Source organism: Gallus gallus, chromosome 1 (assembly GCF_016699485.2).
Source record: "Gallus gallus isolate bGalGal1 chromosome 1, bGalGal1.mat.broiler.GRCg7b, whole genome shotgun sequence".
NCBI lineage: Eukaryota > Metazoa > Chordata > Aves > Galliformes > Phasianidae > Gallus > Gallus gallus.
Window position 1 is genome coordinate 131,347,480 of NC_052532.1, and position 25,405 is coordinate 131,372,884.

Here is a 25,405-nt window from a genome sequence, read left to right on the forward strand (position 1 = left end):
CTAGTTTACAAAGAATACTGCACTGAATTCTGAGCAGGAATTGCATTGAGTACTCGCAGTAACTGATACCTCTACAGCTAAATAAACATTCAGCTTTCTTTCTAAATCTGAATGTGTTTCTGCAGAACTGGGAATGTCTTAGAGTTAAGAAGACCACAGTAACTGATCAATCATCATATTTTGCCAGGTTCATCACAGTATCAAGCAAACCTTTTCAGTTTTTCCAGTCTCTACGCATGCAGTACAGCTATGGATAATTTCTTTAAAATTATACTGTAGGGCAAAATATTGTTAATAATTTAGTGAAAGAGAAGTGACAACTGAAGAAATGATGAATTTGAAATCAATACACTGATAACACATGGTGACTCTTAATGCTGTACTGTGGTGCTCTGTATATTCGACTGACTCTTGAAACAGCAACTCAAACATTTTCTTGACAGCAGCTTTCTTTTATACTTATTTTTCCCTGAGACTACTACTTCACCAATCAAGATCTACCAGCAGTTTATAGTAGACAACACAGAGCACAATATTGCTTGAGGATTTGTCTCTTGAAGTGATACAAAAGAGTCATCCGAAAAAAACAGAGCTATAGCTGAAAACAGAACTAAATCAGCAATCAATATAACTTATCCCAGTAGTATTTATTATCTTTTTCAAAAGCTAGAATTGATGCCAAGACAAGCAGTCCAGATAAAAACCTCTGTTAGAAAGCCACTTACCATATTTATTGATGATACAGGACCAATGCTGTTGACATAAATGTCAACATCAATAACTGTTGGTTTTACTGTGGAGAAAAAAAAAGAATCACTTAATATTATTTTTATTTATCAGAAAACATAAGTAATCACTTTAAACATTTTCTCCCCCAATTATCATAAGGTTTATTCTTCAGCTAAAATCAGGAACTACTGAGAAATGAGGTTATGTATTTTTAATGAAGACAACATTCTTTCCCTCCTCCCCAATAAAAACTGCCACAAGTTACAGCTTGCAGTACATTATCATCATGATCACAATTTACCTCAGTGGCAATTTGTTAAAAATTTTAATTGCTAAACATAAAGGTTCAAACTCAAAATTCAAGATGCTGCGCTATTTCTAGTTTCACATCAGTCATACATCTTCTTCCATTTCCTCAATATTCACGTACCTCAGCATGCTTGTTCCACAACAGAAAATCTTTCTAGATTTTCTCATCTCATTAGCTCTGAATAAAGTCCATTTCACTAAACCTTAGCAACTTTCCTCCTTTCAGTTTAGACTCCTTCCCTCCAGCTCACATTGCCTTTGCACTCATTCATCTAATGCTTTTTGAATTTCACTTGGTTTAATCAACTCATGTTTTTCACAAGGCGTTCCATGCTTTCAGACTTCCAGAGCTTAATTCAAAGACATCAAGTAGGTCAGGACAAGCTCTCTTTACCTTAGGCTCTGAGAATTTAGATTCCCTTCTGCATCTTTAGTATCTACAGAACAGTTGCTTTGTCTAAAGCATACAAAGCCACTGGACATAAAGCTGAAGACAGATGGGAGTCTCCACATATAAAAATGAGTAATTTTTGCCTCTATCCTCAAATTTCAGACTAACAAGGAGATGCTGAGGAGTTTTAAGTATCCAGAAAGTTCCATGGTCCTGAGAAAAACAAAATGGGCAAGCTGACTTGTCATTTGAGACTGGGGGATGTATTCCCCTCCTTGTGAAGACTACATTTAATGTTTTAAAAACAAGTAAATTTAAAGAAACTTAAAATGGACACAAATAGTGGTCATAGATGATAACCATCCTCTGTAATTCATGAAGCACCACACAAGTGTTGGACTGCATGTTGACAGGATATCTGGGACCTGTTTTAAGGTCATGGTTTAAAATTGTCTGCAGTACTGGCTTATAAACTTCGATCTTCCCTTCAGCAAAAGAAAATCCGAACTCAGCTACTCAGCTGAACAAGCACAACTGATTAATGCAATTCTAATTGTACCCAGCTAATAACTAAATAGGAGTCTAGCAGTTTCTGGTAATGAGACTTGCCTCAAAATGCAGTAATAAATGTCATTACATAGGAATTGGTAATAGCGGGGAACTGCAGCTCACTCTTTTACCAAGATAACATACACTGAATAAAAGGCTCTGATCTTGTTAGGACTTAGGCATACATCCAGATGGAAGTTCAACACCAAGAAGTTCTGGTAAACACTAATGAGACTAGATGCAGTGATGCACACTGACATGCAACCGGATCTTGGAATGATCAAGGACAAAGCTCAGGACCAGAACACAATGCTTATAATCCATCTTTGTTCAATCACTAGTGTTAAGTATATAAATAGAGTATGAAATGATAATTTCTCCTGAATGTGCTGGGCCAAATTGTCCTCCTGATGTTTAAAAAAAAAAAAAAGAAAAAAGTAATGTTTTCATTGATGCTAAAGAGAATTTGGTCTTACACATAGTAGAAGTCTAATCTCTGAGCAAAAGAAAACTAAATTGCAGCCACTTCCTATCCCAAACAAAATCAACATCTAGTCTCAAAAATTCCCCCAAAAAACGCAAATTAAAGCAAAATTCATGTAAGCTATTATATTCCCCACAACAAGAAAAATAAATGCAAGTTTCTTTGAATGATATTTTGTTTTCCTAGTTAGTCAGAAAAATAAAACTGTAGTACAACTGCATGGTAAGTGCATCTCCGGATTCTGAAACAGTAAGAAAAGTACAGTTCTTGTTGCACACAGTCTCTCATGGATATAAGCAGATTGTTAGAGAACCATCAGGTGCAAGTATTACACTTAGATGGGAGTTTAATTCAAAATCCCAACAGTAACGAGGCAAAGATTTTAGGATTACTACACTCAAAACTTACTAAGAAAATAACTGAGTCTAAGAGTAATCATATTTATGCTTAGAAGGAACTCTTCCTGTACTAGCCTTCAAAAATAAACTGAATTGTATGGGAATAAAGAAATAATTACATGATCAATTATTTCAAGGCCTATTTTTCTATATTCTACTTATAGTTTTGAACACTCAGTTCGGGGGCTAATTAACCCCTGAGCTATGCAGAGTAGCAGAGCTGCAGATGGAGTCTTTTTCTTGCACTGAATCAGTCCTCAAAGTCTTGCTTGATAAACCATAGTGTTAATACCTCACTAAAAGCAACAGCAAGGTTGTAGATGGATCCCTTGCTCTAGGACCATTTTCATATGGACTTCAGAATAGTTCTGGAGAACTGTCAGAAGCTCAGAAAAATTACTAATACAACCAGATGCATATCACATGAAGGAGAGCAATTAAAGGTTGTCAACAAATATACCAACATTCTCAAAGTTCTTTGAATTGATTTTTAATATATGGTAGTTAACTTTCCCTGGAAGACAATGAAAGTACATAGAAATAACTGCACTGAGAGGCCACTAAACAGTGCTATTTAAGGTTAGCTAACTGCTTATCACAATCATTCCATTTTCAAACACACTGATTTTAACTGAGAAGGGGATTTTTCTAGCCAATCAAAATATCTGCAAACAAAACTAAGGTCTTGCCAATATTTAGCTAGTAGTCCCCATCTGATCAAAATGCCACGTCTTTGAGGCAGATGTGTTTATATTCCAGTCAGCATTGTGGCAATCACATTGCAATGACATCCAAGTGAAATTTGTCTTCAAATGTCAAACAGCTCAAGAGATGCCTAGCCACAGGAGTGTTGAGCTCAGTGCTGTCTGCAAAGCTCACTTAAGCGGCCAGGTGAACACCTAGTCAGTTAGTCTAAAGCTAGGTCAGGCACATCTGTGCAACTATGAAATACAGCAATTAGCAGGCTCTGTGTAGTCCTGACTTGGATTTACATGTTTGAAGTCTGTCCAAGTAGCATTCATGCTCCTGCACAAATCATAAATATTTTGAATTATTTTTAAAAGTTTGATGTCTATAAGTATTTCCATTGTAAGCTCATTTTAGTCTGAACAGGACTAGCTTAGCTCTCACAAATATTAAAATAAAGTTAAAATTAGTATTTGTTGAGAGTTAACCTTTCTTACATTGTTCAAGCAACTCTTAATTCTGAATTGTTCTGCTCTTACCAAAACACTGGTAATCAAAAGGTTATGGATCAATATACACTTATTTCTTGAAGCAAAGCAATTAGCAATAGATTTTTAAGGAACACAACCACCTAACAAATACAAGACTTCTGAATGCAAAATAATAACAAGACTGGTACTACGGTAATGAGATATTTCTTGAAAATACAGTGATATTTTATCTCATTTGCACATAAACTGCTATTTTTATACTGGGATAAGCAGTAATAAATAATTATATAGTTATTGATAACAGTGGTAGTAGTGATTACAGTGTTAATGCTTGCTTTGCATTAGTGATGATAACCATTAATATTTTCCTACATGATATAACAGGTAACATCTAATTACTTGCTCATTCCTGTGAAATAAGTCATTTCTCATAGATAGTTGTGATCAGCTAAAACTTCTGTGCTTTAGGAAAAACTACCACACTTCAAGAAAGATATAATAATGGGAAAGTATCAGGGAGGGGGAAAACAAAATAAAACAAAGAAGAAAAAAAACATTATTTCTGCATAGAGAAAACTGAATTGAACAACAAATAGAACTTAAAGTCCTTCACCTGCTACAGTCAGTGAAATTCTGATACAGCTGTCATCCCTATGATTTAAGATCTAACTACCTGAAGAGGAATGCAAATAAAAACCAAAAGGAATATTAAAAATTAGGTGCACACTTCAAAGAAAGCATGAATGAGTGCAATGTCAGGATGGGAACAGTCTTTTGAGAAGTATTATATTCACATGTAAGGTGCCTTTCTGAGCAGAAGCATGAATGACAGCACAAACTAGAAAGAATCTCTCCATCAGTAAGAAATCACTTTTATTCTTCATATCTTAGCATCACCATCTATCAATCATTAACTCTTTCATCTTCTACCTATGCTTTCCTAATACACAACTTGTGATTCTTCTAGTATTGCAGTGTTTAGGAATCAAAACTGTAGATCTTAAATGATTAGGTTGGTTTTGCAATTAGTCCCTGAATCTTTCATTATGGTTATATTTATATCCATAGGGAATAGTTCCGATGTGAAACCAGTTGATCAAGCAAGAATGGAATTTGTTCCTGCAAAGTCTAGCAAGCTAGCAAGCAAGGTTTGGATAAACAACAGCAGTCACCTGAACACTATACAACTGCAAAAGAGAGCAACAATGTTTTGACATAATATAAGCAGAAAGTTTTCCTTGTTTAAAGATGACAGAATAATTTATTGCTTTGTGCTACAACACTGAAGCAGGAACTATAGCACTGTACATCTGCCAAATTTACAAATGCTCGCTCAGAAAGCCTCTTTGATAAGCAAAAATAAACAAACAGAAATCCACTTCTAACTGCACTTCTGCACGTGGAAGAGCCAACAGATTACCTGTCAAGGTAATCACAGAAGTAAGGAGAGACTGAAATTCGCCTTTCTTATCTAACAATTCTCAGATTTTTCCTAACTCTTACCTTTCAACTGATGCTCTCCTGAGACTCTGTATACCACACTCCCAACCTCATCTCAGATTTCTTAGATAAATTTAAGAAAATTAGAACAAGCAGATGCTATAAATAGTTTTTGGTCTGACAGCTATCTGAAGAATTTGGCAAACGTTAGCTGTCAACCGAACTTTCCTACTCACAGCACAGCGCCTGTTAAGAAAAATACTCAGTATGAGTTTGTTAGTTTGCTTCAAACCACTAAGTAATTTGCCAGAAAATCAAAACAACACTTTTAAATAACAAACGTAAGTAAATAAATAAGGACACATTCCTTTTTCTATTTAAGTAGAAAAACGACATTTGAGGGCTTCGGGGTCACCACAATAAATAAAACTTCTCTAGATATCTTTTTAGTATGTCTCACGAGAGTTTTACCCAAGAGGAGATGTAAAATGTACAGTTTTTCCACCAGCAGCAGAGAAGCTGTAAGCAACTAAGAAAGAGCCTATGTTTGATGCTTATATTGGCACCAGATGAGGATTATGTATTCAAGATGCAACTAACCTATTTTTTGTGTCATCTTTTAAAGCTCATACACAGATCATAGTTCTCAAGGTCCAAAACCTGGGGTTTGGAGTTATAGCAGAGCAGTTTACATATCATTTATAAGGCTTGTTATTAATATTAGAGAAAAGTTGATGGTAAAATTTGCAGAAGAAAGTATCAATTACTAAAGATGCCAGAGAACTAAAACTGCTGCAGGCAGGTGAAATCCCTTCTACCCTCCCACACAGAATAGAGATTACTCCCGTCTGCATTGAATAGCAATACTTTTCTCAGGAACATTCCTCTCTTCAGATAGGTGTGCTTTTACATAATGCATGGACACTAAAATAGTTTTCGTATTTACTTCTTACCCATGGAAATGGGCAGCTAATGGATTTCCAGGTTGGTGACTAAGCCAAGACTTAAATTTTCTGAATAAAGATAATTCACTTTCCTTCCCCAAAAGAAAAGAAAGCATCAATAGGAATTAAAACATTCCTGATTTTTGCTTATGCTCTTTTTCACTTCGTGAGCTCTCACTAGATTTGGCAGTCTTACTACTACCTAAGACCTGGCCAAAGCATTCCCAGCTAATGGTTTATTCAAGTTTCTTTCTTCAACATAAGCTTAAATTAGACTAGCCTCCACAATCTTCTGCTGTGATCTACAGTAAAGAACTTGAAGCCAGGACTATGGCTTTTCCTTCCTGAGAGCTAACATAATACAAGCATAAGTTACTCCCTCTCACCCTCATTCTGTAGTACCTTTGTAAGCATAGCTATCTGAAACAAATCCCTAAATGAGAACTGTCCCTCTCACTACTTCCTAAAAACTCTCATAAAGAAGAATTGCACCAGAAAGTGGTAATTTTACCTTGCGTGACAACTCACAGCTTTCTCTGCACTATGATCTAGAAAATATTTTGATCCAGGAGGCAATAAGCAACACTCTGTCACCACATATGGGGAAACCCTGCTGGAGCTAATTTAAAGAGTTATCAGGTGCAGCAATCAGCAGCTAACAAAAACAGCTTGACAGCCACAGCAATAATAGCCTGTGGTGCTCTTTAGGGTGTGTTTCTGCAAGGCCTACTAGGAAGGCAGGTCAGAGAGAGAAAAAAAAGGTTCTCATAGCTTCAGAACTCAAGGTTTTCACTTAGGGTGCACTTGAAAACGCACGCCTTTATATAGCAACGGACAAAAGATGTGTTTGCTTGCTCAATAGATCTGCTCCTTGCATGCTTCTAACTGCTTAAGAAGAGAACTGCTATTAAACTCTGCCTAGCCAGCACAGTAAACCTATCTGTGTTTGCCAACATAGATAAGCCTACATATTTCTGCTAGCTGCACTTGTACAAACCTATTCAAGGTACTGAGAGTTGCACAGCTGTTTGTGAGAACACTCTTGTCTTGGAAAACTAAGGTAAGTGTTGTAAAGACACTTTGGGAGCAACTAGAACCATCCTAGCCCTCAATACAGCTAGAACCTGTGAAGTTAGAAGACACAGGTATTAAACTAGGAGGGGTGCAAAATATATATATATACTTACGTATTGTAAAGTGAATTTATTTGGACTTGTACATGGACAATACAGTAGAGACTGTAGGGGTGAAATAGGTCACTTCAAAAGTAATGCCTCCTATTTATTTCCACAGAAACTACAACAGATACAGAGTGCAATAACACTGTTTGATAGAGCAAATTCTCAGCTAGAAAACACTGTTTTTTAACTATTTTTCAATAGTCATCACCATTAGTTATACGTGTTTTGTCAGCTATGAACAAAAGCCTGCATGCTGCACGTGTAAAAATCTGCACCAGAGGAGGTGACCCACTCTTACCATCACCACTGCTGATACACACCACCCACTGTACCTCACTGAGCTCACATCTACTGCTTGGTCTCCACAAATGTTCAGCAAGCATTAGTACATGTCAGTGAGTGTCTTTTTTTTTCACATGGAGGAAGTCGGTGACACACTATTGCTTCATGTGCACTGCCCTGTCAGACACTATTTTGCCAGAATGCCTCTCTGCTGCCATCTGTCACACAGAAACAAAATGTAATGGAATACTGGCAGGAAGGTTCAACCTCTACTGTCATGCCACAAACATCCACCTCTAATGTTGTGGGCCAGTATCATAGAACAGGAGACATTACTTTTGGAGCAGCTTTTGTACATGAAGAATTCCAGAGGAATCTTAGCTACTGCAGCATAACCAAAAAAAAAAAAGGAAGGAAGAGCAGGTTACTCTTTTCTACCCTTTGAGTGAATAATATCAGTAAAATCAGTATCATTCATTACTCTTTGTCTCTCATTTGTCTTTCTGCCTCGTGTCTGACTAGATGTCATCTAAGTGACTTGGAGGGATGGGAAGTTCTGTCTTTCAACTTTATATTACTCGGTTTGGGGTTTTTATCTTATTTCAGCTTTATTACCAATACTTGTGATCACACTCTACTTTCAGTTGCCTTGAACAGTTTGAGTACACTTGATAGCATTTCCCTCTGGTTGGCTTTTTTCTTAGCAGCATTATTTTACCTCAGTCTCTGACACAGAAGCTAGTTGAAAGTATTTAACTTTCTTTGGCAGAGCATAAGTAAAAGTAAAGATTACTGAGGTAGCCTAAAACTCAGTAGAAGTAACATCTATACTGATTTTTTAGGCTTTTTAAATGCTAAAAGAGAAATTACTGATTTCCTAACAATGCTTCTCTCAGTAGGAACACCATGGGGAAAGGTAATGGACAGTAGTTCTAGCTGTTTGTACCTGGCAACTGTAACTCGTTTTAGTCGTCTTGTGCTCTGGGAAAGTGTTGTGGCTTGAATATTACCTACTGTGAGAACGTGGCGTTTGCCATGGCAAGTCTGTGGGACTGTGATATAATCTACATTCCAGGCCTCCTCATATTTATATTTCAGCCATCATCCTCCATACCAAAGAGGTTTTATAAGGTTGGCTTGTGGAATGCGCAGCAGCAAGTTTCACATTCACAAATAACCTGTGCAGTAGCGTCCATAGTAAAGCCCAGCCCTCAATCCCAAGCCCATCCATAGGTTACATCTCTTCCTTGGTGGCTTGAAGTGTCATAGAAATAGTTCGTCCTTATGTTGCCAGTCCAGATCTACCTGAGTCACTTCAATCCCAGTGGCCCAATCCACCTGCTGGTTGTTCTGATGTTCTTCAGAGGCACAACTCTTGGGTACATGAGAATCTATGTGATGTTCCATTACAACCATGTTCTCTATCCAGGCAGCAATATTTTTCCACAATGCAGAGGCCCACATGGGTTTGCTTCTATGCTGCCAGTTGATCTGCTTCCATTGCTGTAACCACACCCATAGGACATTTGCCATTATCCAGAAGTCAGTGTAGAAGTAGAGCACTGGCCACTTCTCTTGTTCAGCAATGCCTGAAGTCAGCTAGATGGCTTTCACTTCTGCAGGTTGGCTTGATTTACGTTTTTCTTCAATAGCTTCCGCAACTCGTCGTCATGTAGGACCCCACATAGCAGCTTTCCACCTCCAAAGCTTTCCCACAACATGACAGAACTCATCAGTGAGCAAGGCATATTTCTTCTCATCTTCTGGCATTTTATTATAATTCATTCTCTGAGTCTCTTCAGCATGTGTCACCTCCTCTTCTGGAGATTTTCCAAAATCTTTGCCTTTGGGCCAGTCCGTATCACAGGAATTGGAGAGTCCATTGCATTGTCATCAGATCCAGAAGTATTTTCTTCCCCTTGAGGATGCTGAATAGTTTTGAACAGAGCTGGGTAGGCAGAGGCCAGGCCCCAGCACGCTGCAGTGATTTGTGCCTCTCTAGAATTGCCAGAGCTACAGCAGACCTTTTCCAACTATTCCACTAGTTTTTCAGGATTCTGCAGTTATTCAGAGGTGAAGTTCCAAACCAGTGGGGATGCCCACTGCTGTAGGCACCTGCCTATACCATCCCATACTCCCTGCCACTCATAACTCTCCTGCCTTGAGGCAGATCTCTGGATGATATTCTTAAATAATTGTTCAGTCTTAAACATAACCTGGAATACATTCATGATACATAACAATAGAAGCACGCTGCTTTGAATATCCCAAGGATATTCAAAATTCTCAAGAGCTATTGTAACTAGTCTAGAGAAAAGACATAAATGTGAAAGAAAAAGGGAGGCTGAGGAACTGCTGGAAAATGTCCTTCCCTGTCTCAAAAAGCTCTATTAATAGTGGAAAAAAAAACTAGCATAATGACCAGCAATTATCAAACCATCATAACACCCCATGTTAACACGCTCCAGTCAGATCTCAACCGTTTGTGACCCACATTGTGCACCAAATGACTGTTGTGGTTTAACCCTTTCCCAGTGGGATGGGAGAGAGAATTAAAAAAAAAAAAAAGAACAAAACTTGTGGCTTGAGATAAAACTATTTAGTAAGACAGAGAAAAGGAAAAGGATAATGACTGTGTATATACAAATGTGATAAAAGTGGTGCACAAATAATTGCTCGCTACTGACCAATGCCCAAATATCCCCCAGTGAGCAGAAGAGAGTGAGATGAACTCCCATCTGCTTCAAAATTCTCCTTCTACATGATGTCATGATGGAATATCCCCTTGGCCAGTTTAAGTCAGCTGCCTTGATTCTGTCCCCTCCCAGTCCTTTGTTAGTATGAGTTGAGAAACTGGAATGGCCTTATCTCTGTACAACACTGCTTAGCAGCAACTATAAATATCAGTGTGTTATCAACCTTGTTTTTCTCCTAGAACCAAAACATAGCATCATATCAGACACTCTAAAGAAAAAAAAATCCATCTCAGCTGAAACTAAGACAGAAAGATATTTCAGAAGCTGGGGAAAAACACAGGTAATTGCAGGAAGGCTGAAGAGCACCTGGTCAGACTGCAGGGTTTGCTTAAGAATATCCTTTTCACTGAAATTAACATGGTGAAGTAAGTGACTGCTTGCTAAAGATGCTTATGGAATGGCTGTGTTCTTCAGAAAGTAGCAGGTTGAGGTTACGATGGGAGCTCAAAGTTTAGTTCAGGTTATGAATTACTGTTCATATTACTATTGACTTGTCACAACATAAATTTTATACCACATTACTTATTTCTTCTTAGCAAACAAAATGAAATATGATCATTCTCCTGAGCTAAGCAAACTAGCTACTGAAAGGCAATTCTTGAAACATAATGCTCTTTATGCTCCAATTGAATACGGCATCTTAAGCCTGGTTTGGAGTGAGGGTTTTTTCCTGCTAATGTCACTTGCAGAACCTCGTATCTACCAACTTTTTTGACAGGTTAGGTAAGTTTCACAATAAATGAAGGAAAAAAAAGTTTTGTTTATTATCTTCCACATAAGGAAGCGATGGTAATACCTTCACAGTTCAGAATGGATTACCTGTTATCTGGGTCTGGTTCCTTTTATATCACATAACAAAGCCACAGCTGACAGCCCTATAATTGTAACTGGTAAAAACTGGGTGAAAATCATGCTAAGATGCTTTGTCTCCATAAAACATTCTTCTTTTTAATCAGTGTACCAGTTTAATCTCTTCAGTGTGAGGTGTCTTCCCTTCTCCCCCCCCTCCCCCAGTTCCAAAAGGCACACACATTCTGTGGTTTATTGGAATACCACCAGATGCTATCCTTGTAATGAAATCTTTCACAAGCCCTGATAGTTATGAAGATGAGAAGTTTGAAAAGTGTGTTTCCAAGGTGGATGCAGTTAGACATTCCCCTACTGGTGGAAAACTAATTTCATTTCTGAAGACTGAAGGCTCCTTTTACCTAGATATGTTTAATGTGTCAGATTGCTGATATCCTTCACAGTGAAACTACTTCACCTAATACTTGGGCTGTTCAATCTCTCCCTCAAGATCCTGTCCTGGAAGTTTGAAGATGATGTCTGTACTTCCAAGTGCCACCAGCTGAACATAAATTTCCACATATATTCTGACCAACACTTTGACACAAAAACCAAGGCCAAGCATACTGGAAGATATTCCTCTTCCAAAAAGGAGAGAGCAAGCTCTACTCTAGCTTCTCAGCATTGACCTACCCACTCTTTACGGTGGTTTAGATGGGCAGGGCTGGGTAGAAGGAAGGACAGTGGCCAAGGGTCTGTTCTGAGGAGTCCATTCACCAATGGCCTGGAGGTCATATAAGACTGATGTACTCTGTATGGCAAGTATGGCATTGTATGGCAAGTGGGCACTCATAATAGTCCGGTACAGTGACAGATAGTGCCTGGATTTAACTAAGATAGCCAAAGCATCTATTTCCCTGGGAAGGATGGAAGACTGAAGAGAAGTCACTGCCAGGGCCAGCATGCATTCTCCTGGGTCACAGTCTTCCTCTCCCCATGGTCTTTGGCTTGCAAAAGCATGTTCCCAAGTCATTTAAAAACTGCAGTGTGTAAAAGTCTGGAGAAGTGCATAATTTCCTAGGCTTTTCTGACTGCATTCAGAAAGAAGACCATTTCTTAATGAGCATTGCCAAAGTAAACCAATATTAGAAATAGTGGCTTTGCACTCAGATAACTGAGGGAAGAGTAATGTGGGGTGAAATAGTGAGCTTTCTATCCTGTGGGACAGCTGATTCGTTTATGGACTTAAATTGCAGTGCAAGCGCTGCCTGTAATGAGTAGCTGACTGCATGTTACACCAAGATTTAACCCCAGTGTCCTTTATAGGCTGCATTTCTGTTCGATTCTGAAAGTTACTTCTCTCTTGCTCCACTGATCCATTCCATGCTTTTTATAAATTCAAAAAACATGCATTTTCTTACTATATTCTCTATGCCTATTACTTTAATATCCCTTTAACCGATAGCATATTGATACTGGGACCTTTGCAGCACAGACATGGTTCTGTTGCCAAGACAAAACTATCATCTAACCTGGAAGATAACTTCTCTCAGACAGAAAGGAAGATGTGATTGTGTGTGAGCAACCAGCTGGCAATTCAGGGCATAAAGCCTGATTCTCTAACATTCCCATGGTGCTCTCCTTGACAAATGCAGCAGCTCCTTAGCTTCAAAAGGGCAACATTGTTTATCTGCATCAAAGGCTGGAGGAGGGAAGAGGGACCAGGGAAGGAAGCCAGGAGGTGAAGTAACTTCTCTAGCATCTGAACCATGCTCAGCACAAGTTCTGAAATAGCCAGATTCCTGTCAAAGAGAAAAATGGTGTAGGACTGATACCTTAATTGAAACAGATAGGAAGTAGTCAAGAACTGTAAAGTCTGTTTGGTACTCTATATGAAGAGCTAAGTAATTTAACTCTTTTCTCTAAAGCAGAATTTATGAAACTTTGTAGAGAGACAAAAGGAATTATTTCAGTGACAATGATTTTCCAGTGCTGCAGGATATGTCTGACCTCTATAATTTTATGGCAACTGACATGGGGACTTTGAATGATTACTTTGTCCCACATAGGCATAACATAATTTACTCTGCCTGAAGACAGTGATATGAGGACACAGTGTACAAAATAAAATTATCTGAGAACGTCTTCCAGATGTTGATATGGGTGGGGGAACTGTATTAAAGCACTTCTCCACCAGATATTCAAGATTCAGTATGACAGACATATATGTCAGTCTGGATTGGAAATAGAGACATCTGTCAAATATGATCTTTTTAAATACTGCAGGAAAACGTAGTAATAGCTATGAAATAAAATTTAAGCCCCTTTCTTTCATAGCATGGCATAGTTTGGGGTTTGTTTCTTTTCCTTGTCTGGAATTTTTGTGAGACAATAATTGAAATGAGGAATATCTACAGAAGGCTCTTACTTCCATCTGAACTCACCCAAAGGGATGACTTAGAAAGTATATCAATACACGTGCAATCACCAAATAGTGGTTTCCATTTTAATCAGTGGCAGAAATTCTCTCTAATCTCTTTGTAAAAAAATTAGCAATGGCAAATTATCTGAGGTGACTGTTTTCAGCTTCCTCTGTTCCCTGTTTATTCTGAAATGTATGCAAGGTGCAATTAGTGTAAATTATAAATTTGGTTTCTGTCATACAAACTGGCTGTGATCAAACTGAACAGCAGTTGTGCCAAAGCTGTTCTCATCTACACAGGTATCTACTACCTCATATCTAAATATATCCCTGTATGTATTAGTCTTGCCTATGAGGTGCTTCATTCTGTCAGATTTCTTTGGAGATACAGTGCTTTCTGGTTTGGGAGGGGAAAAAGAAAAATCATCTAGAGTTGCCTTATTTACAAAAACAAGTCTTAGTGCCTTCTTATAAGCACTGAGGAACATAACTTTTGTGATCACACTTCACAGGGAGTTGATGCACATTCCTCTCTTGCCATGTCCTACTTTTTGGTTTTTAATATACTTATTTTTTGATCACTCCTCAGAGCCTGTGGCTTTGGTTTTCCATAGACATGTATTGGATGACAAAAGAGCTAAGTGTGTTTGCAGTCCTGCCAAAGACCTCGAACTAGTCTTTCCATATCGCTGCACAAACTATACATGCAAAACAGAGTTTAGCATGCCAAGTTACCTCCACATCTTCCCACGAGAACTAGCATTTAGAAAATGCTGACTTGGAAATGAACTTGAGCCAAAGACAATCTCCATTTTCCTGAACATACAGCCAAACTGTAATACATTGTCTTCTCTATAGATGCTTTTCCTCTGAGTGTAGAAGGGAGTACTTACATCCAATATCTGGCCGTAGTTTTTTGTCATACTCTCTCAACAGCTTGTTTAGTATCAAGGTCACATCTGTGTCTTGTGTTTTTGGAGCTAAAACCCATTTTTGGTTGGTTGTTCCATCTTCATATTCATCCTCTTCAACCTTTCTGGAACTGCAATAATAAATCAAATAAATGGATGTTATTTTCCATAACTAAAAATCTAAATTTCCATTCTGAGTAAATCTGCACAGTCTTCTTAAGAAGTTTTTGATCTCTCCCTCGACTGTGTCTATACACTCAGCCTTAAGTTGTCTTTGCAACAGGACGTTCCCATTAACATCTGCTGAGTATCTGAGGATGGGTCAGAACTGAGAATTATTTGGATGTGGTCTTCTGCCAGACTCCAAAGAAACTCTTATCTGTGAGTTAATGCAGCTATCAGAATAGTTTTTTACTCTCTAGTATTTTGTACCTTAGCATTTTACACCAGCCTATCCTGACTGTGTATTTACCCAGTACATTTACAATATATTCTTTCAAAGAGCAAACATCCACAGTATTACTTTATGAATCCATCAAGAAAACGGATCCATCTCTTGCACATAGGCTAATAAGAGTATTAAAAATTCAGATCTTTTAATACTTCCTGATCATTTTATCCTATTAATAAATTATTATATTCGCAGTCCCCGAATCTCAGTTTAATGTATTACAAGGCTTAGAATTAAGAGCTTTCTCCTTGCATATAAGATGGATTATCACAAGTGCACAAATACATTTCATAAATTAATTGGAATTCCAGAGTCTCCCTGTGATTTTAATGACATTTTAAAAAGAACAGCACTACACCAAGCATTGATGCTCTCCTTTCCTTCTCAGGTGGATTATTTTTATTTTCAGAGTACGGCAGTGCAAACGTGGTAAAAGTAGAGTTGCCCAGAAAGCACAGCTAAAGCTATTTTCACACGAGACTAATTTCATTGAGTAGCTCTTTGTGCGTGAACAGTAAAATGTTGATTTGGAGATGTATCTGTTGGTATCTTAGAAACCAAATCTGTTTGATCTCTCTCTTGCTGGAGGAAATCCGTGACAGTTAAACTGAGATGAAGTTATCAGGAGGAAAGATAACCTCGGTGGTGGAACCCACAGCAGTAATCATCCACTGCTTGGACCTGCAATTGCCCTGGCAACGTGGTATCATTTTGCAGCATTTTCACACCGATGGCAGTAATTATGCAAGGTGCAAAGCAGCACAGAATCAGAGGTATCAGCATTGTCTATTAATGGGATGTGCTGTGTCCATCAAAGCAACCTCTTTTCTCTCTCTCCCTCAGCTTCTCCCCTTAATAACACTACTGTCTTTTACAATACCTCAGGTGTCGAGAAGATTTGATAGACATCCTATAGTAATAGAAAAAAGGCCAACAAATGCACCACAGAGCATCATCAACCTGCAACATTGCCACCACAGACCACTATATTTGAGCCTTTAACAAAACTTTTAATTGAAACTGCCCTACAGCCAACACTCCTTGCAGGATTAGCCATGAATCACCTAATATGACTTCATAAATTGAGGGTGGTCTAAGTATAATTTCTATATAAAAATAATTTTTGAAATCTAGCCACTAAGGACTTTCCACAGAGAGAGAGCTCTTATAATCAAGTTCCAGAAGTACAGAAAACTTGAGGACATTTTTAAGTAGATGAGCGTTCCTTTATTTATTTGTTCACCCAATGGACATTAAAGACCCTAAAGGACCCTTTGTTTTTGTTTTTTTTTTTCTTCCTCTCTCCCCCAGGTTCAATACAAACTGTATGTTTTAATATTGCAATTACAGAACCATTCTCAGAGGAGGCATCGTCTCCTAGCACACGTTTGATATTCCTCAGCTGAAACACCGCAGTGGTGCTGAATTACTGATAGAAAAGGAGCACAGGATCATCTGTTTTTGCCTGCTGCACCCATCACAACTTTGCTGGAGGCATTCAGGCTGCATGTGGAAATGAGAACCGAGTTCACACCGGATCACGATTCTCATTTCTGGGAGCAGCTCCATTAGAACCTGTCACCAGCACAACCGAGCACTAATGGGGCTTTTAAACCCCCGGTGCTGGCACTTCCTAGAAAGCACCTCTAAATGATGCAAATTCCTACCTGCCTCCTCTATTGATCAAGGCTGCAGGTGGGAGAGGTTTCGCAGTGAATCAGACTAAGACCTCAGACAGGCGTTTTTCACGGTGTACGGTGCTCCCGCTTAAGAGTTCCACATCCCTTGCTTTTGCCTCTACACCACGAGGCTCCTTGGAAGGCATCCGGGGCTGACACGTCCCCTGTAGCCATACGGGCACCGCCGAACTGCCAGCACATTCCCACTGCCCACAGCAAGAAGCGCGGGACGGTGGGGGACCGATTCCCAGATGGGGAGGGAGAAGAGCCGCACGCTCCTCTTCAGGGACCGCTAGTTCTGGTGCTGTGAGGAGACACCAGCGGCAAAGTGCAAGCCCTAGAGATGCACAGCTAGAAAACCCCGACAGCGGCGAGTAACGGCCGCTCAACACCGGGGCTCGCCCGCCTCAGCCCGGCCCCGGGGTTGAGGCGCGGGGGAGCGGCGGCTCGAGGCGGGAAAACTTTGGTGCCGGGCCGGATCGGGACGGAGCGCAGGCGGGAGGCCCTCGGCGCAGGGGGGAGCGGAGCGGGGAGAGCCCGGCGAACTCCGGAGAGCCGCGGGAGAGGAGAGGAAAGGAGCCGGAGGGGTGCGGGAGGAGAAGGGAGCGCGGACTTACCGGGCGTGGAACACTGAGAGGAGGAAGAAAACCAGCAGGAGCTTAGCGGACATGATCTGGGCAGAGGCGGCCAGGTGAGAGGAGCAGGAGGAAGGAGATGTTGCAGGAGGTTCGCATGCGAACAGGGACGAGGCAACGAGGTGAAGCTCTGAGGCTCTCCTCTCGTCTATCCTCAGCTTTATACCCCGAAGAAAATACCCCGTTCGCACTGCTCCGGGAGGGAGGTGGGGGGGGGGGGGAAGGAAAAAAAGAAAAAAAAAAAAAAAAAAAAAAGGCAAAGAAGCGGACTGAGGGGAATCCCCGGCGGGGACTCTCCGGGCCAGGTGCAGCTCCGCGCTCCGCCAAGAGCCGCTTCCCGCAGCCGGCGGCGGGGCGGCCCCTCGCGCTGCCCGGCTGCCGCTGGCCGTACCCCCCGGGCTGCCGAGCCCGGGCCCCGCCGGGCCGCGGGGCTGGGGCGGGGAAGGGGCGCAGCCACCCCGTCACCGAGCGGCGGCCGCAGCCCGCCCCGCCCTGCCCAACAGGTACCTGCCTCCTCGGCAGCGGGGCCGCCTCCCGCCCCGGCCCCGGCGCTGCGCGGTGCCCCCGCGCTCACTCGGTCCCCGGGGAGCCGGGGGAGCCGTGGGGAGATGGGTCGGCCCCGCGGGCATCCCGCTGCGCCGGGCGGGGCGGGGACGTGCGGGAGGTGCGGCTCCCGCACAGCCTTCCCCAAGGCAGAGCCGCAGCGCAGCGCGTTGGTGTAGGGCTCCGTGTGGACGTGTGTGTGGAGAAGTTTGAGCGCACCGTGAGATGCGGAGATACAGATGCACGCAGAGGTGTATTTGTAAGATAGAACGTACACGCGGACTTGCGGGAGAGCGGACTGTGCGGATTTATATTGGGATCGTTGGGATAAATGAGGATTTTATGCTGTGACCGCAGCGAAGTGTGTTCAGGGCAAAAAAAATTAGTTTGCCTCTGGGCATGTTGTGTCTTTCTGCTCTGCTCCGAACAACGCGGATGCGATTTTTGGTGGTTTGCGGTCTCTGGGTGCGGGGTAATGCGGGATATTCCCCTTCGCTGTCAGGCTGGGAGATGACAAAGTGCCACCGGGGTTCATAGAATCATAGAGTGGCCTGGGTTGAAAAGGACCACAATGATCATCGAGTTCCAACCCCCCTGCCATGTGCAGGGTCGCCAACCACCAGACCAGGCTGCCCAGAGCCACATCCAGCCTGGTTACAGCGATCAGGGAACAAACAGCCCCGCTACGGAGCCGCGAGCGGGCGGCTCACTGGGACTCGAAATCTCAGGGGTATCAGTCTCTGCTTCCTCCCCCGTCAGGCATCATTTCCAAGTTCCGGGGGATTTGCTTTTAATTATGATATTACGTTAAACAAAAAGTTCTGCTGGATGGAGGCGATTTGCTTTTAGCACAGCTTCAGCGCGATGCCCAGAAATGCTCGCTGGGGAGCGATCTCTGTTCCCGCAGTTATTTATTGAAGGAACGAGGCAGCTTAGGGAAAATCCGCTGCGAGCCAGGCAATTCCCAGACCTACCCCACAGGGCGTTTTTCAGCTAAAACTTCTTTTTATCGGATGATACAGCAGCTATTCCCTCCGCCTGGGATTAACCGGGGGTACCCTCAGCCCCGTTACACGCACCCCGGGCTTGCCGATGTGAGCGGCCCGCAGGAGCAGCGGTGCTGCGAAAGGAGGAGGCGAGGAAGAAGTGCCGCACCCGGGCTTCAACAGAACCACCCGGGCCGGGCCGGGCCCCCGCAGCGCACGGCCGGGGGCGGCTTCCCCGGAGCGGCTCCGCCTCTGCCCACGCCCCCGCCGCATTCCCCCGGCGGCAGCGGGGTCCTCTGGTGGCGGCGCTGGGAAGAGCGGCGGACGGAAGCGGTTCCCTGCCGGGCTTCCCCGCCCTCCACCCGCTGTCCGCCCGCCTCGGCGGCGGCGATGCTTAAGATTTTCTTTCTCTTTTCCTCGGTGCACCGTGTTGACGACCAAGGAGCGCTTTAGTTCCGCCGCTTATTACCCCTCATCTCTCACTCATTTCTACTTTTTCCTTCCTACTCGCATCCTTTTACGTTTAAACCTTGCTCTTGCCTTTTCAACTTACGTATTCAAGGATTATAATTACCCAGCACGTGTTTTAATAAAAGAACACTTTATTACACAATGTAATGAGACTAAAATGCTTGTATTCTCCAGCACAATGAAGTGGATCCACATTTTAATTTACTTTTTGTTGTGTGACTGTATTTTCACCCTGAGGGATGCTGAAGGCTAAACCCGTTGTGGTACTTCTTGTCACAATAGCAACTGTGCAGGGAGCTGGTTCCCATAATCAAGGGGAGAATGCGAAGGGAGGGAACGGGGCTCACAGATTGAGTGCTCCCTGGCCAGAGCTGGGCTTCAGCAGTCTGTGCTGAGCAAGGAACTAAGCGAGGGTCCTCTGAGACCAAAGCTGCTGTGAGCAGCTGGAGTTCCGCTTTGTTACAGACTGGGAGAAGAACCCTTTGAGAGCAGCCCTGAGGAGAAGGACTTGGGGGTCCTGGTGGATGAGAAACCAGACATGAGCCAGCAGTGTGCGCTTGCAGCCTGGAAGGCCAACTGTATTCTGGGCTGCATTAAAAAAGGGGTGACCAGCAGGGAGATGGAGGTGATTGTGCCCCTCTACTCAGCTCTTGTGAGGCCCCATCTGGAGTACTGCATCCAGGCCTGGGACCCCCAGTACAGGAAGGATGTGGAGTTCTTGGAGTGGGTCCAGAGGAGGGCCACTGAGATGATCAGAGGGCTGGAGCACCTCTCCTGTGAGGAAAGGTTGAGGGAACTGGGCTTGTTTAGCTTAGAGAAGAGAAGGCTCCAGGGAGACCTCATTGCAGCCTTCCAGTACTTGAAGGGAGCATATAAACAGGAAGGGGAGCGGCTGTTTACAAGGGTGGATAGTGATAGGACAAGGGGGAATGGTTTTAAACTGAGACAGAGGAGGTTTAGGTTAGATCTTAGGAGGAAGTTTTTCACTCAGAGGGTGGTGACACACTGGAAGAGGCTGCCCAAGGAGGCTGTGGATGCCCCATCCCTGGAGGGATTCAAGGCCAGGCTGGATGTGGCTCTGGGCAGCCTGGTCTGGTGGTTGGCAACCCTGCACATATCAGGGGGGTTGAAACTTGATGATCTCTGAGGTCCTTTTCAATCCAGGCCATTCTATGATTCTAAGTCGTTTGGACTTTGTAACATCTAACCTCTTTTCTTTCTGTCTTGCTTGGAATTGAAGGAATGTCCATACAGAGAAGAATGTCCAAATAGCAGAAGATGCAAAAGTAGTAAGGTGAGGATGCAGTCTGACACACCGTAACACCCCAGTGACCATATTTGTGTGTTTTTAGTGAAACAAAACCACACAAAAAGCCAGAAAGAGTTCAAGCAAATTGATCAAGCACTGCTTCCAAACAATATAAGTTCATCTGAACATTGCAGTTCCAGTTCCAATCTGAGGAGCAAGGATGTTAGGGGAAACATATCCTTATTGCAAAAGCCATTATCTCCAGGTTTAAAAAACAAATAGCTGTTCAAATGCTGCCTTCATCTTGCCCGAGTAACAAAACACTTTCATTCCGTTTCCTTGAAGGTTTAATTTATATGTTAAGTAAGAATTTTTGAGAGGCAGGATTATTTCATAAAATCATTTCTTTCTTAGCTTTGTAAGAATTCATTTAGTTATCCCACAGAGGGTATATTCTGTTTTCAAAAACCAGAAAGCAATTCAAGGTAACCGAGGAGGGTTAAGATTTGAAAACACATTGTTGCCTAAATTCATCCTCGGAGTCAGCTGGCACAGCTCAAATATTAGAAATAAAAACCTTTTCTGTTCTATTTGACTTGTTCTTTCACTCTTCATGGGTACAAGTGAGGAAATTTGGCAGTAGGATTGCATGCACTTACTCTCCAGTGCTGGATTGTTTTGACAAATCACTTTTCAACTCTTTCTCATGAACTCATTACAGGAAAAACCCATCAACAAAGCAATCCCTGCTCATTAATCCCTTTGGCTGTGACTGAGCTGGGACGGAGCCGTCCCCAAAGCACTGGGTTCTGTGCAGGGGCAGCCCAGCAGACCGATGCAATTCCTGACACTGCTGATGTCACCCTGGTGCATTGCAGTTGTGGGGTGTTAGGCAACATGAGGCTGTGGGTTTTCAGCATTCCAGCCTGGAATCGATCGGCTCTGTGGAGCACCTCCCAAGCTGTGGGATAGCTCCTACTGCTCAGGCAGCAGCGCTTGCTGGGAGGCCATTGCTGCTGCTTCTGTCACTTCAGTTCTCAGCAAAGACTAGAATGAGTGTGATTATCTGGGAAATGAAAGGCAGACGGCTTCTTTAGGGATTTTCAACATGGTTTGGCATATCCACAGTAACAGAACAAGCCCTGACCGCTATTTTCTGCTCTTACCTTCAAACGCAGAAAGCAATAGTCAACATAAATGGAAGTGATATCTATCCCTGGAAGTGATAAAATGTTCTGTGGTGTCATAACTTTGGCAGGCAACTGTCAGTCCTATTACACATCAGGAAAACTTCAATACACTGCTTAGTAAAGCAAAAGGCCTGATCCTGCAACCATGCAGCTCCACTGTCCACAGGTCGTTTTGTAGTGAGTGGAGGCAAGGAGACTCCACGTGGACATGAAAGTGGCTGGATTTGGAGCTCCAGCAAAGGAAATCAGAAAGTGATGCTGAGACATTCGGGGTCAGAGTCAGAGCTGGGTTTGAGCAAGCACAAGCATCAAGAAACCTCCAAGGCAGACAAAATGGCTCTGGAAAAAGTGTCCTCTGTAGATTCACAAGTTGCTTATAGCTTTCAACCACACAGTAAGAACAGCCCCTGTGTTGTCCCAGAAGCACTTGGGTGCCACTGCCACAAGTACCATGTGGCCTAAAGGGCTGCTTGGGTGTCCCTGCACACCAGCCTGCTCTTGCAGAAGGGCACATGCAGAGTAGCTGCCCAGGGCTGGGACAAGAGTCTGGCTGGGACAGTTTACTTTCTGTGATAGCAGCTAAGAGGAGGTTGTTCATGATAAGAAGTAAGAGGCACAGGACATCCATATATGACATTCCTCCCAAGTACAGACTCAGAAACTCAACTCTTAAGAAGAGATCTTGTGTGAGTCTGAGGAGAGCTGTGACATGCGAAAGGAATATTGCAGGGCACAAGTTCTCCCCTCTGTCCCAAACAGAACACAAGGCTGATGCTCCATGGCAAAACCACACCTCGTTCTGAAACATCGTGGTTCACTGTCCTCACTCAGCACGTACCTTTCTGGGTAACAGTGAGGATGTACTGTGCACACACATCTGCTTCACTGCACATATATGTGCTTTCCTTCTTCTAGCTTCAGTGCTGATTTTTTTTCTGCTCTCTAAAACGATAATCAGTAAAAGAATGACATTTTGCAATCAAGTGTTGAACGCCTTTTTTATTTAAACATTAAGATTAAATTACAAAAGCTTCTGGAACAAAGAGAGATGCCAAGGAGGAAAGAGCTGAAAATTCAGGTTGCATTTTCTCATTCATTGTGAAAGCAAAACACACTGGCAGCAGCAAGGCATTTTATAGAAAATTTTCAGATGGACAGTACAAACACCTTCCTGTCAGAATTGCCACTGAAATACCTTGCTGTCATGAAGCACTTCCTTTCTTTCCTTTGTTTTTTTCCTGATCACACACCTTAGTATCGTCTGATTGGTTTTCACTGTGGGAACCAAGTTAATTATTTCAGAATTACTGTAATTCTTTACTGTTTGTCTCTGCTAATATAACACAATCTTCTTGGGAAAACCTCCAAACATGAGTTACTTTACCTTAAAAAAGCTGTCTACTGCCATTGTCAGAAGTTTTATTTGCACAAATATGTTCCTAATCTATGTTAATTTCATGCAATATATCTCTATTTTTTGGAATAAATACTGAAAACCATTTGAGAAAATTCCCTTGGAATGCAAAAACCAAACATTATTTTATTTTAAGGGCAAGATTCCACCACCTTTATTTACACGAGTAGCATCTTGCTCCCTACGTTACCTCACTGCAAGCGAGAGGCTCAAAAGCAGTGAAAATCAGCATAGCCCCATTAGGATTTACTGTATCATATCAACTTCTATGAATGAAAATGGGGCTGAGCGGGTTTGTTTGTTTGTTTGTTTTTTCCTGTGGAGTAATGCACTACTTATCACCAGTAAAGGTGCTCAAACATAGCCCTACATTTAATTATTTGGCACATTTACAACTGGCATTATTCATAGTAACCTATCAGATGACAACAGTGGAGCTCTTCTGTAAAATAGAGGTTAAGCCTACAATTGTATGACTGTACATCTGAAGTATAAAAACCACGATATGTAGTACACTTGAACAGTTAAAAAATATAACTTATTTTATTTGTAAACTATCAATGCAAGATACTCAGCAGCAAAGAAGCCATGTTCAATGTCTTCTGATCTTTGATAAAGATCCGTTGCTGTAAGTAATATAATCGTCTCCAAAACATCTGAGGTTACATGTAGAAACAATCAAGGCAATATTATTTGTACATATTATTAAACATGCAAAAAACTTCCTGAAGAATATTGCCCAAATGTAGAAAGTGGTCTGGATTTCAAATTTTCCTTGGTAGCATCTGCTTTGTAAGTATGGCTCACGTGTGGCTTTAGAGTCCTTCAGTTTATTTTGGAGAGTTGGCACCTTTAATAACAGGCTCCCTATTCAAATATGTGGCCCAGTAGACTAAGTTAAAAGTTCCAAACAGCACTGGAAAAATTATCCGGGACATTTTGTCAATCTTACTGATGCTGTTGTAAGTCTTTTTGCTTTCGGCGGGCTTTTCTTCCACAGGCTTCACTGGAGCAGGAGCAGCGTTTGAGATGACGGAGGGGGCCGAGTCCTTTGGCATGTTTGGGGCGGGGGTCATCTTCCCAGTGCTGTACGTATTCGTTGATTTATTTCCCAGCAACTGGCGCTCTTTTTTCTTCTGTGAAAAGACCAAAACGTTAGACCGCAGCAACGGAAAGTGGAAACACGTTCTCAAGATGCAAACTTCCAAACCTAAGCACTGTAATCCATCATGCTAAAACAAATGTCTGTGGGCTACTCTGCCTTTGAGTCCCAAACAGTTGCTTTTGCCTCAGTGTCATAGCCCTTACTTAAGCTAAACCTTCCTAACATCAGAGGTAATGAAGGGAGGCCAGCTGGATCTGGACCCATGGGGCATGCACATTAGCAGCTGCTTTTGTCAGGGCCACTGGCCCTGCAGTTGGGGAGGCTGTGACCTAGTGGCAGCCCAAACGCCTTCGTCACAGAGAAGGTGAAAAACGTGCTATTGGTTATGTGAACGACACTGCACGACTGCTTTTGGTTTTAGGCACTTAAGACACATAAGACAAGCACCTTTATTTTAGCAGCTTCCAGGGCTTTTTTGCCATCCCATGCCCAACTCCTCTTGGTGAAATAGTTGACGGTTGCAAACTCAATCAATGCAGAAAATACAAAGGCATAGCAGACAGCTATAAACCAGTCCATGGCAGTAGCATAGGCCACTTTTGGCAAAGAGTTGCGGGCACTGATACTTAAGGTGGTCATGGTGAGGACTGTTGTCACTCCTGTAAAGGAAAAGAGGCAGAGATCAGCTTGGTAGAATCACAGAATCATAGAATGGCCTGGGTTGAAAAGGACCTCAGAGATCATCGAGTTTCAATCCCCCTGCTACATGCAGGGTCACCAACCACCAGACCAGGCTGCCCAGAGCCACATCCAGCCTGGCCTTGGATGCCTCCAGGGATGGGGCATCCACAACCTCCTTGGGCAACCCGTTCCACTGTGTCACCACCCTCTGTGTGAAAAACTTCCTCCTAATATCTAACCT

General features: G+C 42.3%; 2 protein-coding genes across 7 annotated transcripts in view; both read right to left on the reverse strand.

The window, feature by feature from the left end:
* The window catches only part of GABRG3 (gamma-aminobutyric acid type A receptor subunit gamma3), a 309,089-nt gene extending 290,932 nt beyond the window's left edge, over positions 1-18,157 (reverse strand). The window contains exons 1-4 of one of the 2 annotated variants that reach the window (XM_046903907.1): positions 18,033-18,157; positions 17,508-17,715; positions 14,743-14,891; positions 726-793 (exon numbers count right to left, since the gene is read on the reverse strand). In XM_046903907.1, coding sequence (XP_046759863.1) covers positions 726-793; positions 14,743-14,891; positions 17,508-17,560 — 270 coding nt within the window. In that variant the 5' untranslated portion in view covers positions 17,561-17,715; positions 18,033-18,157. Of the gene's footprint in view, positions 1-725; positions 794-14,742; positions 14,892-16,878; positions 17,309-17,507; positions 17,716-18,032 lie in introns of those variants that run through there. The other variant, XM_040653764.2, reaches the window with a different exon arrangement.
* Positions 18,158-22,943: 4,786 nt separating this feature from the next.
* Positions 22,944-25,405, reverse strand: part of GABRA5 (gamma-aminobutyric acid type A receptor alpha5 subunit) — a 55,951-nt gene continuing 53,489 nt past the window's right edge. For all 5 annotated transcript variants that reach the window (XM_046903922.1, XM_004938469.5, XM_004938468.5 and 2 more), the window contains 2 exons: positions 24,931-25,142; positions 22,944-24,514 (listed from right to left, as the gene is read on the reverse strand). In XM_046903922.1, coding sequence (XP_046759878.1) covers positions 24,209-24,514; positions 24,931-25,142 — 518 coding nt within the window. In that variant the 3' untranslated portion in view covers positions 22,944-24,208. The remainder of the gene's footprint in view (positions 24,515-24,930; positions 25,143-25,405) is intronic.